Source organism: Cyprinodon variegatus, unplaced genomic scaffold (assembly GCF_000732505.1).
Source record: "Cyprinodon variegatus isolate N-32 unplaced genomic scaffold, C_variegatus-1.0 Scaffold124, whole genome shotgun sequence".
NCBI lineage: Eukaryota > Metazoa > Chordata > Actinopteri > Cyprinodontiformes > Cyprinodontidae > Cyprinodon > Cyprinodon variegatus.
This window is the reverse complement of record NW_015150577.1, coordinates 1-16,050: the sequence shown is the minus strand read 5'-3', so window position 1 is coordinate 16,050 and position 16,050 is coordinate 1. Positions and strand designations below refer to the sequence as shown.

Sequence of the window (16,050 nt, the reverse complement as noted above, 5' to 3'; positions counted from 1 at the left end):
GGCAGTTCTGAAGGCAAAAGGGGGTCCAACCCGTTACTAGCATGGGGTACCTAATAAAGTGGCCGGTGAGTGTAGATTAGATAGATTTATGTTAGGCAGGTTTGGATCCCTGAAATTCAGTAGAATAAACTTTTGTTTTAATTAACTGAGTCAAAAAGCGACAGTAGCCTGTGATTCAGACATGGTTTAACACACAAAATACAACCATAACCCTGCTACACCTGGCTGCAGTACGCTCTTTGCTTACTGCAGCCTGGTTAAATCATTGTGAAGTTCCTCCAAGATCATAATCCAGAGGACCGTACCACTAAGCTCAATGTAGCGGGATTACTCTCAGCCTCTCCAGATTAAACAATCCACAACAATGACAATCATGATCAGCGGTACCACCAAGCTGGTTATCAACTCACTAACTCAAACTAGGTTTGAATAATTATGGATCTGTGAATGGGCACGTATAAATGGGCGGCTTTAAGCTAGCAGACCATTCACAATCATGAGCGCAGAAGGGAGAGCACAGCATTTATCCTGAGAACAAAAACTCCTCTTACAGAAATACGAAGAGGAAAAAATACAGTCTTAATAAAAAATCAAATGCAGCGAGGGCATGAAAGAGATGCCAAACAGTGTGGCAAAGCATTGCCTGCACCCAAATCACTGTTATTTGCGTTCTTCTCTGAAGTGAAGAGGATTTGGGAGCAGAGAAAAAAAAGACAATATATTTTGGTCAGTTAGACTTTTTAATTCAATAATCTCTGGGCTACAATAAAGCTGGAAACTGATGATACAAGTGTATCATATTATTACAAGTGTGAGTGAAATCATTTTAACCTGGTGGTTTAGCATTAATCCCGTTATCATACAAGTTGGCCAATATATATTTGCCATTTTATATATTTAACAGCCTGATTTTTTATAATGTGATGAATATAGAATTTCACAGACATCCAGCTATTGACTCGCCTGCGATGGCATAAAATCTTTCTTTTATAAACTGTGTTCAGGCGAATAGCTCAGCATCCCAGATGGTGTATATGAAACTGCCTGTTGCATAATATCTGTATGGCCATATCTCATGGCCATGCAAAAAACAAGTGAATGCCAGGGGTGTATGAGGACATTAAAGTTAAATTCAGGCAGCCAAAAAGGAGGCAAAAGAAACATTTATTTAAACACCTACTCTATTTGTCAAGTACACATTTTTGTTAAAACTGCTATTTGATTTTTAAGTCCTTTTATTGTGATGTTTTGTTTGTTTGAGTTATTTTCCCCTCTGAATTAAATTGGGTCTTCTGAAAGGGCACGTCATTGTTTCCAGAAAAGCCGATTGGCTGCTGGGTGGAGCGTTTTCTAGGACTCAAGTCCTGAAAGCTAGCCTGCCCCGGAGCATTCATAGTGCGTTACCTTGGTGACTAGCCTCACTAAGAATGAATCCAGTTTTTGTGGTACCGGAAAGTCAGGGTTGAGTCTGAAGTTGTCTCATTAACCCACTAATCCTGCTTTGTGGTGCAGGCCTCCTCTGTTTGCAACAGTTCATGCTTTTTATTCCACACTTTCTACTTTCCATCAAACCAGTTGCGCGTAGTGTTGTCTGACTAACCAGCCAAATCCGTTTTTTTGGAGGGAATAAAGTATCATATGACTATAACAGGTCATTTTTATTATTGAAATAGATTTTTCATTCGCCTTACCAAATATTTTTGGATCCCTTTAAGAGGCATTATGGAGTTTTTTGTAATGATGCCACCTGTGGCCAAAACACAGAACTGCTATGTCTCATAGCTCACAGTACTTGACAAGGGTTTTTTCACCTTGCTCATAGTTGCCATTGGTGTCCGAGTTGAGCCGGATGCTCTAATACTTTGTTTGCTAGGTCAGACCCATTTAACATCGGCGCGCTTGATGTCAAATCCACATTAAAGAACGGGAAGTTCCAACCCGTAGTAAATTAAAGAAAATAGTCTAAAGACTTATAAATGTATCGGTGCTGAACTAATGAGGTGTCAGTCAGTTAATCAAACAATGTTTTAGCAGTAGAGTCAAATTAAAAGGCTATTTTAAAGATATTTTCAATAAAAGCACCCTAAAAAACTTTATTTAGCAGTTTTAATCATGTGACTTACCACTGAAACATTAAAGTTTCAGCGGTATTCTAATTTATTAAGAAATAAACATCACAAATACAAATTTGTATTGTTGCCTTCAGACTAAGGTACACTTATTTTACGCTTAGTGAACTCTGACCAAAATAACAAATATTTAGTAGAATCTAAAAAGGTTTTTATTACTTCTTCTTCTTGCAAACCTTTCTTCATGTTTTTATTACTGCTCATGTAAAAAAAAGAAAAAAAGAGATGAAATTATTAATCAATTCTGTCCAAACATTCGGGACAAAAAGGTATCAAAGAAAATGGATCTCTAGTACTTTTTTTTTTTTTTTTTTTCCTTTCTTTCCTTTTGGTCATATGTGCTGTGTTTTATTTTTGAGCCCATTATCATGTTAAGAAAACAATGTTGCTGTTCCAGTTGATCTTGTGTGTTCTTTAGATTGTGTCCATAGCTTAACAGTGTTTGCTTTATCTCACAGTTCCTGTATTGAGTAATGTTGGGCTGAATTCTAATGGAACACCAGAGATCGCCAGATCCAACTCCCACAAACCATTGTTAGACAGGTAATTTCACCACAAATAAGGATTTCAAGTATATTGTTTTTTGGGTTTTTTTTTTGGTTAATAGAAGGGGAGATTCTAGAAAAAAATTATAAAATTGTTTGTTCTGATGTTTCTTCGATTTAGAGGATTTGGGCTGATGAAAAATCAAGGCCAGCGGTCCTGGTCTGTGGGTCTTTCTGTTGCTGACATCACCAACAGCATCCTGACAGACAAGAACAAGACTCATTCGATCTCTACACTGGCTCAGGTAGCTCGAAGTTATGGAAACAACAGATCTGCTCTCACTATTATAAAGTCTCATAGTACAGCTGTATTGGTGGATTAAAATATAAGATCATTTCTTTTATGAGCATTCATTATACAGTGTTATAAGTGGCTTATTTTGGCTTATCTGTGCCTGGAAAAAATGTTTTAGCAAAGAAATGTTTTGTTACAGCCACTTTCTGGTTATAAAAGTTCAGTTTTTACTGACTTTCTGCTGGATATTTGTCCAGCAGAAAGTCAATTAAAGTCCACAATAAGTGTAGGTCAAACTGTAAGATACCTATAGGGCTGTTTTTAGGCTTATTACTAGGAAGTTGAGAGGAAGAAAGGAGTGTTATAAAGGGTGCACTAGCAACAGGCATAGTTACATCCATTTCAGGAGTTTGATGAAAAGTTTTCTAAAGCTCCACAATATACTAGCGACAGCAGAGGTTCCTACTTTAAGAGTCACAACACTGAATGCAGTACATGTGACAACGTGATGCAGTAATTTGTGGGAAAGAACCTTCAAGAAGACATGGACCCGCTTTTATGCAACATCTTTTCTGGATTAGAACTCCTATTTTTTTGATTTTTAAAATATTTCAACAATCAAGAAAATGTAGTTTTGGATTTTATTAGCTGCAATGCATTAAAAACTACAAATATTTATCCATGTACTTATCATAGCTTAATTGCAGAAGCTGAAAAAAAAAAAACAGCTAGTCATTGCTGGTCTACTTTAATCTAAATACACTTGTTTTAATTGGCACTTCAGAGTTTATCCAGTTAAATCAATCTCATCAGTGCATTTTTTTTCCTTTTCCTAGGGCTGGGGCGGCATAGGCGCGGAGGTGTTCCTCAGCTTGCCGTGCATGTTGGGAGCGAATGGATCCGCTCGGTTGGCTGGAGTATCACTGGGACCTGAAGAAGACTCTAAAATCAGGACAAGTGTTAACACTCTCTCCACCCTCATGAGTCAGTTAAGGATATGACTGAGGAGCAGTCAGGGAATGCCCTCTGCTTCACATGAAGGACAGTGATTTCGATGAAGTTTAAAAAGAAAAACTAGACACCAAAGGCATAATTTCCAACACATGGAAATTGTGCAATAATCTAATGCAAGAAAATATAAGTTGCACTTTTTATTTTAAGTTCAAGGCCTCAGATGCCTGCTTTGCACTTTGTCATGCTGCAATAAGGTAATGTTTTGTTTTCTTTTAAAGTCATGGGATTTTGTGCAAAACATCTTTAAGATGAGCACAATCTTCTGAAGCTGCTTATTCTGTTAAATCACTACAGCAGCTGCTATTTAGAATACTTTATTTCTGGAAAGTGAACAGAATTTTGTCAAAATCAAGGTATTTGATCATGAAGATGTACTATGTGCACTATAATCCAGAGGTGGTTTGGGCTATAAATCAGTAGATTGACTCAAGTACAGCTTTTGTGTCTGCTGTTATCCTGTTTCCTCATTAGAAAAAAAAAAAAAAAAAACAGTTTTACATAGCTTCATCTAAAGATACTTGTTTATTTTGTAGGACTACATTATTTTGTGGGTATGTAATAAATATTTGGAAACAATAATGTTGATTGTTTGAAGAACAGAAAAACAAGACATGTTATAGTTAATCTCTTTATAAAACTCAAGTAAGTAAATGCAGATAAGCTTTGGTTTTAGCCTCGGTCTCCATAAAAACAACCTAAATTCCTTACAGGAGCAGTGATGTACAACATTCAGCAACGTTCCAATATCCTGTCATGCCAAACATACTTAACTGAATGCCAGAAACAGTACTTCATAGTGAGGCAATGCAAACAGGCCAAAGTGTTGAACAGCACTTTGCAACTCTGATAAAAAAAAAAAAACACCAACTGCAACAGTCAGAAATGACAAGTTTCAATAAAACAAAATACTGTTTATAGGACACAGAACAAAACAGACTTTTTCTCAGCCCCTACAGGTCTTTAACTGTGTGGCTCAACCTGCATTTTGAAAGAAAATGTTTTTTGTTTAAATAAATAAATGAAATGCTTGCTTTCGTAAGAATTACACCAAACTGTTTCAATGACTGGTAAAATGCCTAAATTTGTATTTTGTTTTCTGGCCAGTAGATGGCGCAACCATCAAAGAGTCAAACATCTACAGAAAAACAGTCTGTGCCAATATATCACATTAACCCCCTATCTTATTCATGCATGAACATATAAACAGTGTAGTACTGCTGTAAAGCCAGGTGTAATAGAAAATGTTTTTTTTTGTTTTTTTTTTAGAGCTTTGTAACAATGTATAAAAAAACAAAAACAAAGCTCCTTTAAAGAATATCCACTGCTACCACAGAGGGGGAAAAATACCTGAAAAAAACAAGTCAAAGATAGGTCTGTATTTACATTAGTCATTTATTGCACCATTCATGCTGCTGCTGGTGTTAACGACAATAAGGAACCTGTAGTTTTATGAGTTCTGCATAAATGTACTCTAGTTTAGTGGACATGTTATGTTAACCTACACTTAACCTACACGCAGTTTCGCAGAGTTTGACAAACTGAGAAGACGTGTGAGCCTGCTCACACCTGACTACTTATTTCCATTTGAATGTTTTGGTTTGCGGAGGATAACTGGTCGTCTGAAAGCCCTTTTGTTGTAGTTGTCGCACTAAGTACACCATGTTAAGATTAAGACACCTTGTTGGAACAAAATTACAATAGCATAAGGTGGAACAATGGTGATATGTGCAGCTGTGATGAGATCACTACTCTTCTATACAAAGAGGAAACCAAGTGTGTTTAAAAAAAGGGGGGGGGGTCAGGTTAATATAATGTTTGACATCGGATTTAAATAAGAGTTGGACAACAGTTTCCTTAAAAGTGGTGCAACTGCGATAGGAGTGGGTACAGTAGCTGGACATAGAACAATGGTTGTCACACATGCGTGGAACAGTTCTTGACAAATAGCTACTGGCCCTTTTATCTTTACAGTAGCTTTGAAGGCCAATCGGGCATGAACAGCTGCCACATCAAAAAGTTACTGATTTTGGCAGTTTTTGTCCAACAGGAGGCGTACTACAGAAGTCCGGGCTGCATTGTACTCCTGTGATGCCCATTGGCGACTGTCCTGAGGACCTGATGTGACACGGGGGAGACCCTGTGTATAGCAAAGGTGCTGGGAAGGCAGAATGGTCTCTGGGGGCTCTGGTGAAATTCTTAGAGTAAACAGGTGATAAGGACCTGGTTGGGTCTGAGGAGATGCCAGAGGTACACTGAAAGGGACTGAATCTGTCTGCAAAGTTTGGTGGAGGAGGGGGGATGATGGAGTCATCCACCCAGCTGGACTCTCCTTTATATTCTGGCTCTTGGGGCAATCTAGGGAGGACGCACATCGATGGGGGAAGAGGGGAAGGGGAAGGAGGAATAAAGAGGGGAGGTGGGGGGACAGGGTAGAGAGTAGGGTCGTAGGTTCTGTCAGTAGGGTGGGTGGGTTTGCATGGAGCTTCTTCAAGGGTGCAGGCAAGTAGTCTCTCCACAAAGCGATCGTCGTCATCAGCTTCTGAGAGATTATCATACTGAGATGTGTTGGAGGGTCGTCTGTCCCCTGTGGACCCAGGAACATAAAGGGAAACTGGGAACTTGGTTGGTTTGGTGGGTGGGACTCTGGGAGGCGATGAGGAGGGTGGTGTGTGGACAGGGAGACATGGAGGCTTTGTTGGAGAAGTACTTATCTTCATGAAGTGAGGGGATGGTTTTGGGCTTGGTTTGGGGGATGGCCTGACTGAAGCAGCCAGTGGTAAGGCTGGACAAGGGGATGGAGAGCGAAGGTGCGAATCAGGATGAGTCTCAGGCCCTAGGCTAGGCGACTCTCTGCCAAGAAACTGCTGGTCAGTCTGCTCAGGGTAGAACAAAGGTGGAGGGGGTAGGTCAGGAAGGTCCGAAATGTCAACCTCTGTCTGCATAGTCACAGCATCCGAAGGGGAGGGCTCATAGGGTGGAGGCCAATCCACTGATCCCTCCTGAGACTCTGTGTCAGTCGCTTGGTTCTCCTGTATTCCTAACTCCTGGTTAACCTCTGGGGGCAACTTCTTCATATCTCTACCCATCCCTACCTCAATAGATGGCTTGTTTTCTTTTGGAGGTACCAGTGGTGATTTACAGTGCCTTAGGGAAGAAGGTGTTCCTTCTGCACGGACAACTAATGAAGACATTGAAGAAGCGTGATGATTGGAAGTTGCCTCCAGTTTCTCAGTCTCTGAAATAGGCTTGCTGTTTGTCTGATGATTTATTTTGACCTCCGGAGGAGAGTTAGACTGCAATGGGTGAAGAAGAACTGGTCTCTCTTGACCCAGAGGCTTCTTTGGCAGCTCATCTGACTTGGCTAAAAAAGGAAAGAGAAAACATGCATCACATGGATGGAACTGAAGAAAAATGCAGTGCCTTGCAAAACTGATCCTATCCCAAACCCCCTTTTTTTCTCTCCTTACAGCCAAAAACCTAACCATACTTTTAACAGGATTTTAAGAGCTAGAACAGAACAAATCAGTTTTAAAGAGGAAACTAAATGATATATTGTTTGATTATTGCAAAAGAACAAGTAAAAAAAATAAGCCATTCATTTTTATTTAGCATTTTATTTTAAATTAAATCAATTGAAATCATTCACCTATAGAAGTCGCATATTAGGTATGATTTAAATCAGCAATGTAACTTTTATCCACTAGAGGCCATAGACCAGTGCCTACCAGGTTTAACACAGCTTGAAGCAACCAGAAACGCTGCACTGATGGAAAATAAAGTCTCCATCTGTGTTTTGGAATCTGATAGAACACTTTGAACCAGCAGATTGAGAAGTCATGGAGTTACTTTTAAAGATAGATCTACATTCACCCCTCTACATTAAATCCTAAATCAGAGAATCAAAAATTAAACTGATCAGGTAAGTTTTCTATTTATTTGCTCTAATGTTTGAGAGGAGCTCAGACTGCGGTACAGCGGCTCTGGGTCACACGCCTCATTCAGTGATGGATCCGACCCTCTCAGGTTACATTACCAAGTTTTTCAGAAGGGTGGCCTGCACAGAATGTCCATACATGCCAAGTGCTTTATATTGCCCTGAAAATCTTTCTACCAAGTAGTGAATTTAGGGGGGAGCGAACAGTTATGCATGCTTACGTTTTACTATTTTATACTTGTTGTTTTCTTCACAATAAAAATTGTTGTAGGCATATATTTTATATATAATTATGCAAACTCTTAACTCATTTTAATTGTAGTTTTTAAGACAAAAACACAAAATAACTAGGGAGGGTGAATACTTTTTCAGGCCACTGTATTTGCTGCCAAAAACTTGCAGCTATAACTAAAGAGAAAACACCTTTCTAAAAGAGTCTGAAAAACAGGGATATTTTCATCTAATGGAGACAAGTACTGTTTAACATTTAATTATTTCCTTAAATTGTTTCACTTGATTGACACTATAGACAATTAGGGTTTTAAGTTTGTGATAGGTATTCTCTGATCTTTTCTGTGACTTTAAAATGGAATATTAAGAAAAACAGAGGAAAGGAATTCGAGTTGCACCTGGAGGAGGTTGATCCAGCTTTTTACTGCGCAGCTCTGACATGGCGGCCTGTAACTGTTCAATCGCAGCATCGTCCGGCAGTATGAACGAATGAGACAGCTCCTCCTGAAGAAACTCCCTCAGGTCCTCTAGCTGGAGCTTCATCAGCCGCTCTGGATAAACATAATACGTTGATGGATAAACAATGAAATAAATCCAAACACGTAAAATTCCATTATTCCTATTGTTGGGTAAACTCCAAGTAAGAAGTTGTGTTGATGATTCAACAGTCCCTTTAACTGGAAGAAATCAACCAACATGCTGAGGCAATGCTTAGCTCTAACCAATAAAAAGTCAGCTTTTGATTCCTCTCCGCAGCAACTGGCCACTTGTCTAATGCAAGTCATTCAGTGAAGACGCAACCAACCGTGAGGAGGCTTGCCATGTAATCCACCCTATGTATCACAGATGTGTCTGGGCTTAAGAGCATCTTGCCTGATTTTTTTCCCCAGCACAATCTGACAAGGCAACATTTAGCAGGGGCTTAAGACTCACTTTTGTGTAACTTGAGGATTGTATAAGCCATGGCTGTAAGGATCTTGTCTCCTTCCAAAATGTAGATGTCCCATAAGCGCAATGTGAGGGTGAAGGGCGTCTGTTATGAAAACAGAAGTCAGAAATAAGGAATAAATAGTTAAAAACAGAAACAAGATATGTAGACAGTTCATGTTTGAGAAAACATCAACGACATACTCTGTCGATGAAGCACTGCAGAAACCATTTGGTTGAATAAATCCCTGTTGTCATCTGCTCCCTGTCCTGTGGGAAAACAATTCAACATGAAACTGAGTCTGTGAGGGTAAAAATATTTAAAAAAAATTGCTATAAATCTCTGTTTTTAAACCAGCTTAACAACAGGATTGGGCCATTATTGCACACTGGAACTCACCAGGTATTTTTTAAGCTTAGGCAGCATTTTCGAGAGGATGAGGTCATGATGAGTCTGGAAACGCTGCAGCTTGGGAAATCCAGGAATGAAAAATCCTGCAACAGTGAAGGAAAAAAAAAATAAAAAATCAGACTATAAATGGTAAAATCAGAGATGGCAGGACATTTACAGAGAAATGAAATATTTGCTGCAAAATATTCATTTTTTTTAACACAAATATTTCAGATTGATTACCGTTTAAAACCAGACAAAGGTAACCTCAAAACAAAATCTAGTTTTTACATGACTTACCACTGTGCAAATTCTGCTACAACATAAAAGATAACTTTAAAGGATAAATCTGGTTTTAAAAAGTTAGATGGGTCGGCTTTTCCTCATCCTCACCATGCATAGAGTGCTTGCTGTCTGTAAGAAGCTGGGATAAAGCCCAGAAGGCATCTTCCTCATTCAGGTACATGAGCAATATCGCAGCGATCTGACTCATCCCCTGACAGTAGCTTACCTCCTGGGAGAAAAAACAGCAGAGTTTGAGTTGACAAATGAGCGGTAATTTCATAATTTTATGACAAACACACATAGGTCCTAATGTAGGGGATAGAAAGTATCTAATAATCTGGCATGGTTTAGACTGAAGCAGTACTCAATCTAAAGATGAACCAAAAGCATTGATAGATTTTTTTAAACATTTGCAGAGCTACATATACACCTTCAGTAATGTCATTCTTCTGGTTGAATTACCACCAAACTGACTGATTCACTGATTTACATGAAACAAGCCCACGGCAAACATGGAAACACAAACACACACTGGGTATTTTTCCATATTAAGTGGGATTATTTTTCAGATAGAAATAGAGGCACAACATGTATCCTTTCAAGGCAAAAAAGTAAATATAATTAAGGTTAAAGAGAGGTCAAACTGCACATTCTCCACATTCTTCTCTACCAGCACATATGTGAAAAAGTCAAACATCCTCTTCTCTATTTTGCCTTTCCTGTCTCTCTTAGCTCTCCCACTGACCCAATTTCTTTTCAGCATTGTGTGAGAAGAGGGTAAAAGGGAAAAAAAAAATAGCAACGCATGCCCATTTCCTCTGGCAAACACCTCTTCCACAGAGGAACTGATAAAAAAAAACTCCCTGGTGTAGGGTAATAATCAGGTAAAAGCAACAATCCCAAATGCAGCTATCTGTACAATCTTTTTTAACAACCCTGTTGAACATTTTTTGCATATTTTAAAGATCCAGAAAAATGAAAACATTCAATTAGATATACAAAATGTCCAGTCCGGTGGCTCTTAGAGGAAAAAAATAGCAATAGAAATAAATTATAGTTGAGGACAGAGAAACTGTATTTACATGTACTTCCTCTTTATCATGGAAAGATTCTGTGATCAGAGATTAAAACAGATCTATATAAAGATGAGATAAAAATGAGCATTAGCAGATGATGATACATTTGTAATCCCACAAGAGGATGCGTGGTTTATTGTGGTAATATAATTTCCCACGGAGAAATTTAAAGAATTTAAATCTTTGAGTCAATCTATTAAAGTAGGCAAAACACAAAAATATGTAAAGATTATTTTTAGGAGTTTTACAAGTTTTTTTATACATCATCCTGTTGGAAACACAACCCCCTTCTCTGCCTCCTAGAAGATTCCAGCAGATATTTATTTCAAACATCAATGTACCTCAAATGTAGCATTTCTCAAAGATCTGGTTGAAGATTGGGTTAAATAAGATAAAGTGAGCTGAAGTTGCCATTCTTTTCTGCATCTCTCCAACAGTGAGCTTTGGAGTCTTTTTTCGCCCAAGTTAATTTATTATCCTGCTCACAGTAAGATATAGTTGATACCACCCACTCCACACTACTGCATGCTGGACTATGAAGCCTGCATGACTTTTATTGTATAATCTGTACCTGCACACAGCATCCACCAGCACTGATTAGATCTTTTTTTTTTACCTTGCAGGATTTTAGTTACCGGTACTCAACCTGTACAAAGTGATACTGTGCCAAAGATTCAATGAAAACTATATCTTTAAATGGAACATGGTTGTTCGAATCAGCTAAAAATAGCATTAACCTGGGTGACTGCTTGTGTTCACACACTCAGAGAGGTATGTGAAGACCTCAGAAGTAGGAACTTAAATATGGCTCTTTATTCTGCCTCCTGACCAGTGGCTAAAAGCAATGGACCTCTAAGTCATGTCATATTGCTATTAAATATGGAAAAAAAAGGGTTGGATTGCTGGTGAAACATTTCTATAAACTTTGTACATTTAAACATAAAATTTAATTAAAAAAAACACTTTAGTTAAGTCTCTTTGAAAAACATCATGAGAGGAGCCGCCATTAATTTAGTAAAAAAACTATTAACATGAGAAATGGTTTGCAAATACACAATAGCTGCAAATTATCCATTTATTTCAAGGCCTTTTAAAAAATATCTTTATAGTGTTAAGGAGAATTGTCCACTTCTGTACCTGGGTAAATGAAAACCATTACAAGTTATGTTTTTAATGTGTAGAGGATTTAATAAAAGACCAATGATTGAAAAGAAAGATCCATAAGGAGCCCATGAATCTAATGAACTCAGTGCAGGACTGAGTTTAATGCGGTGGACGTTCACACACCAGCAGCTAAGAATTACAGTCTATTGATGAAAGAGGGAGAGGTAAACAGGATTAACATTTTACAATCATCAAACCCTCTGTCATGCAGCCATGGACATGAAAGGAGAACTTAATAGCTTAATATGCTCCTACAAATGGCAGGTGCACAGTTATATCTACCAGATAAATATCTATCCAGGTTTTTATCATTCTTGAAATCTGATTGACTGATGCTGAATCAGTCTGGTCAGACTGAGGTGGTTCTATAAGACATTTTTTTCAGTGTGAATAGCAGGATATTTAAATTTACATAAATGCAGCCATTAGGTTTGCTACCAATTAGATTTGTTTGTCAGTAACAGATTATTCATGGATAATTCGATGAAGAGCTTGGTTTAATGGAATAAAACGTGGATGTGGGCTTGCTGGCAGCTGAACTGTTACATTCTGATTGAGCAGATCAGGCTTAGCCACACTCATAAATAAAAGATCTCACTCAAGGCTCTAAAGAGTGAGAACAGATGGGTCGATAGCGTTTGGCAAGCTCTCTGCTGAATCTGACCAGGAACCAACCAACACTATTGATGGACTAGTGGTTGCTGCGGCGCTGATGTCTTAATTTCAGATGCAAGGCGAGCACACTCAAAATGCTTCTGTCATGCAACACAGACTTTAGGTTATGATGCACATCTACATTGTTCAGAAAACACTTACCGTGTTGTAGACAGAGTAAGCTGCCAGTACATGAAACAGTGCCTGCTGCCTGGAAAAGGAACAAAAAAAGGACACCTGTAAAAACATGGATGTGGTTCCTGGGAAACAGCCATGAAAATCATCGGTATATTGTCCAAAGAGATCAGTTAAAAAAAAACAACGTTATTTAGTGATCTTGAAGTTAATATTGGCAGATCTATTAGGTCACATATATATATATTCAAATAATAGGTTATGTTAATGCAGACATCCGGCACCTTGAAAACATGCTCATACACCTTGAACAGTATTTTTTTAATTCTACAAATCTCTGTTTTTCATTGAAATTTGAAAAACAAAACAGAGTATGAAAAAATATCTGTTAACATAGTAAAATATTTTATGGTTCTGTAAACTCTGGAGGTGTGCTCTGCTTGTGTGTTTGGCCACCATCAGTAGGTATTTTACAGACATGATGACTTTAAAATAATACCTGAAGAGGGGATAATTTCTAGAGACTGATATTCTTGTCCATCTTTTTATAAAAATGGAAGCTCGGTTGTTTTTGGGAATGAATTCCCCAAATTCCGCCATATTTTCTAAGTTTAATTTGGGTTTGGAAATTAACCACCATAATGTAATATAGTTTCAGTTATACAGAGAATTTAATAAAACATGTTAGGCTTTATTTACTGATGGGGCAATTTGTTGCACCAGGAATACTATAAGCATAAAGGGGCCAAATACAAATGCATCCAAAACTGAGATTTTAGTCAAAAAAATTAAAATATTAAAAATCCACTTCCTTTCATATTACAGTTATGTAGTATTTTGTTTTGGGTTTCCCTCAAATCAAATTAATTTAAGATTTTGGATCTTGTCTAAAATGGGAAAATGTAGGTGCAAGGGTTTTGCAAAATATGAGCTGAAACTGAAGCATTTTGAGGTTTGCATCTGTGTCCGATTACATCTAGAGTCTCAAAAAGCCGCTTGCAGCACAAAAACACCTATTGTTTGTGAATATGAATGTGTTTGTGAGTGGGGGGCATAAAGAAAAACATAATGTAGATGTAATGAGGACATCTGCCCTCAAGGCGTCAATGACAAATACATGTCCATTGGAAGAGACAGGAAAGGAGCTTTAAATAGCTCTCTGTGTCTCAGTGTCTGTTGGACAGCTGTTGACTTGCAGGGAAGGAGTGGGTAGTCAGGCAGGATGAAGCGGTGTTTGGTCTGTTTTGGACACACTGGCTTTGAATACAAGGGGAAGTGCAATACAAAGGGAAAGAAGAAAGCGCTCTTGTACACTCAGAGACAAATTAAGTGGCTTCTACGGCCGCAGCTAACAAAACAGAAACCAGCAGAATATGATGCTTGCTTTTAAAAAGGTGTTGGATACATTTCTGAATTAGTGCGAAATGCATCATTGTTTTCTGCAGGGGTATTTTTGCACATGTGTGCTTTTTCACCGGTGCACATTCTGCATGAATGCCATTTCCTGTGGGGCTTTGTGCACTGACAGGAAGGCTAATAAAATGCTGAGAGGAGGAAACCACCACTCCGGTTTGTTGCAACCGTGTAGTGTGCTTTATAGTTTAGGCCAGGGGTCACACCCTGCAGGAATCCCACTGGGGGCAAGTTTAAAAACACATCAGATGTCAGAAAACAACTACGGTACACTAAGGAAGTTACTTTAAAACAAAAGGGAATGCTTGTTTTGCTTTGTTTTTTGGTCAATGGTTATTGCAAAACTCTAATTAAGTGTTGCTGATCTATTTGTTTGGCTGCCAAAACAAATAAGATAGTTAATTAAAAATTGTTTGGCAAGTCTGCTGGTTGAAAATGACAGTAAATATAGACTTTAGTGCAGTTTTATGTATCAAATCAAACTGTTTAATATGTGCAACATAAAACTAAAAGACATATAAAGAACTCACTTCACTCCAAAGCGGTCCATAAACATGATATGGTTTCTGAATGTTCTGTTGACATCCAGGTCTATCTGCTTGATCTCCGTTGAGAAGTTTCGAGCCTGCTGCTTCATTTTCTGGACCAGAGAAAGCAGTTCACAATCACATCTAACAGTTGTCAAAATCTCTTGTGCTTTATTTAAAAAATCATAATAATAAAATAATAATAATACCTCATATTTTCCCTGATTGTCTTTTTTAATCTTTTCTATGTCCAAAAGCAAAGCCCAAGCCTGGCCTCTCAGCTGCAGAGGAATTCCTTTATACACCCGCTTCACCAGCTGAAACACACACAAAGATAATTAAATAATAAAAAAATAAATAAATCTGTTTTTAACACATCAATCACAGAAGGTGGTGGTACATATTCATGAGTATTTATATATACTAAATCTCAAGGACTTGTTGCTTGTAGTTATTCTACTTTGAGTGTCTTGACCATGAAATTGTGGATAGTTATGGGGGTGAGTAAGAAAATGACCTTTGCTTTAAAAGGAAATGGAAAATAGATTATAAAAAGGCATGGAAGTAATACAAGCCATAGAAGAGAAAAAGAAGCATAGCTGCCAAACCGAGATCTTAGCGTTTTATGTGAGACGCTGTTAACCTTTTCACTGTTCTTGTACTTGTCCCATTTTTTCACCATCTTCAGCCATTTCGCTACTCGCTCCAACTCCTGTTGCTTTTGCTAAAAAAAAAATCCCAGAACCACATCGGTGCATGAGTGAGTGGGCAAAAAGGAATGACACGACGAGCGAAATCTGAGCATGCATTTCAGTAAAGAAAGTCTTTACCTTCTCTTCAATTGCAGTGGGCGTTGGCAGTTCATTCTCACTGGAGCAAAAAAAATCAGATATACACACACATTATTGATGCATCCATTTTCTTTAAATAGAAAATATAAATTAGCATAGAGGGAAACATTTAATAGACAAAAGTCAGTAAGTTAAAAAGAAAAAACTACACCCAGGAGTTTAATTAGATGGCATTCTACATGACATGACTCATTTGTAAAAAGAACAATCCATGGCTGTATCCAAATGTCTGCCCTAATCCCTATATAGGCACTATACAGTGGTTACACCATTTTAGACGAGTGTAAGAATATCTAGTGGATGAAAAAAGTAGTGGACTCGAAATTTCTCACATTGCACCTTGAAAAGTAGTGATCATCTATTGTCACTAGACAAGCCGATATATCCTGGAATGCTTTGCAAGGAGATCTCTACTCGCAAAGCATTATGGGATTAACTGTCACAGCGGCCAGCTGCCACTACCTGACAGCGGTGACAAATAAAGATGGCGCAGGCACTGGCAGAGAGGCAGAGTCATGTGACCAAAGGGGAGTGAAAAC

At 38.1% G+C, this 16,050-nt stretch overlaps 2 protein-coding genes across 2 annotated transcripts in view; one reads left to right on the top strand and one right to left on the bottom strand.

The window, feature by feature from the left end:
• Positions 1 to 4,395, top strand: part of LOC107085413 (ubiquitin-conjugating enzyme E2 variant 3-like) — a 12,432-nt gene extending 8,037 nt beyond the window's left edge. The window contains exons 10-12 of the mRNA XM_015375713.1: positions 2,588 to 2,672; positions 2,796 to 2,919; positions 3,746 to 4,395. Coding sequence (XP_015231199.1) covers positions 2,588 to 2,672; positions 2,796 to 2,919; positions 3,746 to 3,910 — 374 coding nt within the window. The 3' untranslated portion in view covers positions 3,911 to 4,395. The remainder of the gene's footprint in view (positions 1 to 2,587; positions 2,673 to 2,795; positions 2,920 to 3,745) is intronic.
• A 1,392-nt stretch (positions 4,396 to 5,787) lies between these two features.
• On the bottom strand, positions 5,788 to 15,538 carry LOC107085415 (USP6 N-terminal-like protein; the record flags this gene model as incomplete). The annotated part of the gene is made up of 11 exons (XM_015375716.1): positions 5,788 to 7,284; positions 8,487 to 8,639; positions 9,022 to 9,121; positions 9,220 to 9,285; positions 9,416 to 9,510; positions 9,800 to 9,920; positions 12,748 to 12,796; positions 14,664 to 14,773; positions 14,870 to 14,977; positions 15,304 to 15,384; positions 15,491 to 15,538. Coding segments are annotated over 11 exons (2,283 nt in total), but the record flags the coding sequence as incomplete, so codon positions are not given.
• Positions 15,539 to 16,050: the final 512 nt, after the last annotated feature.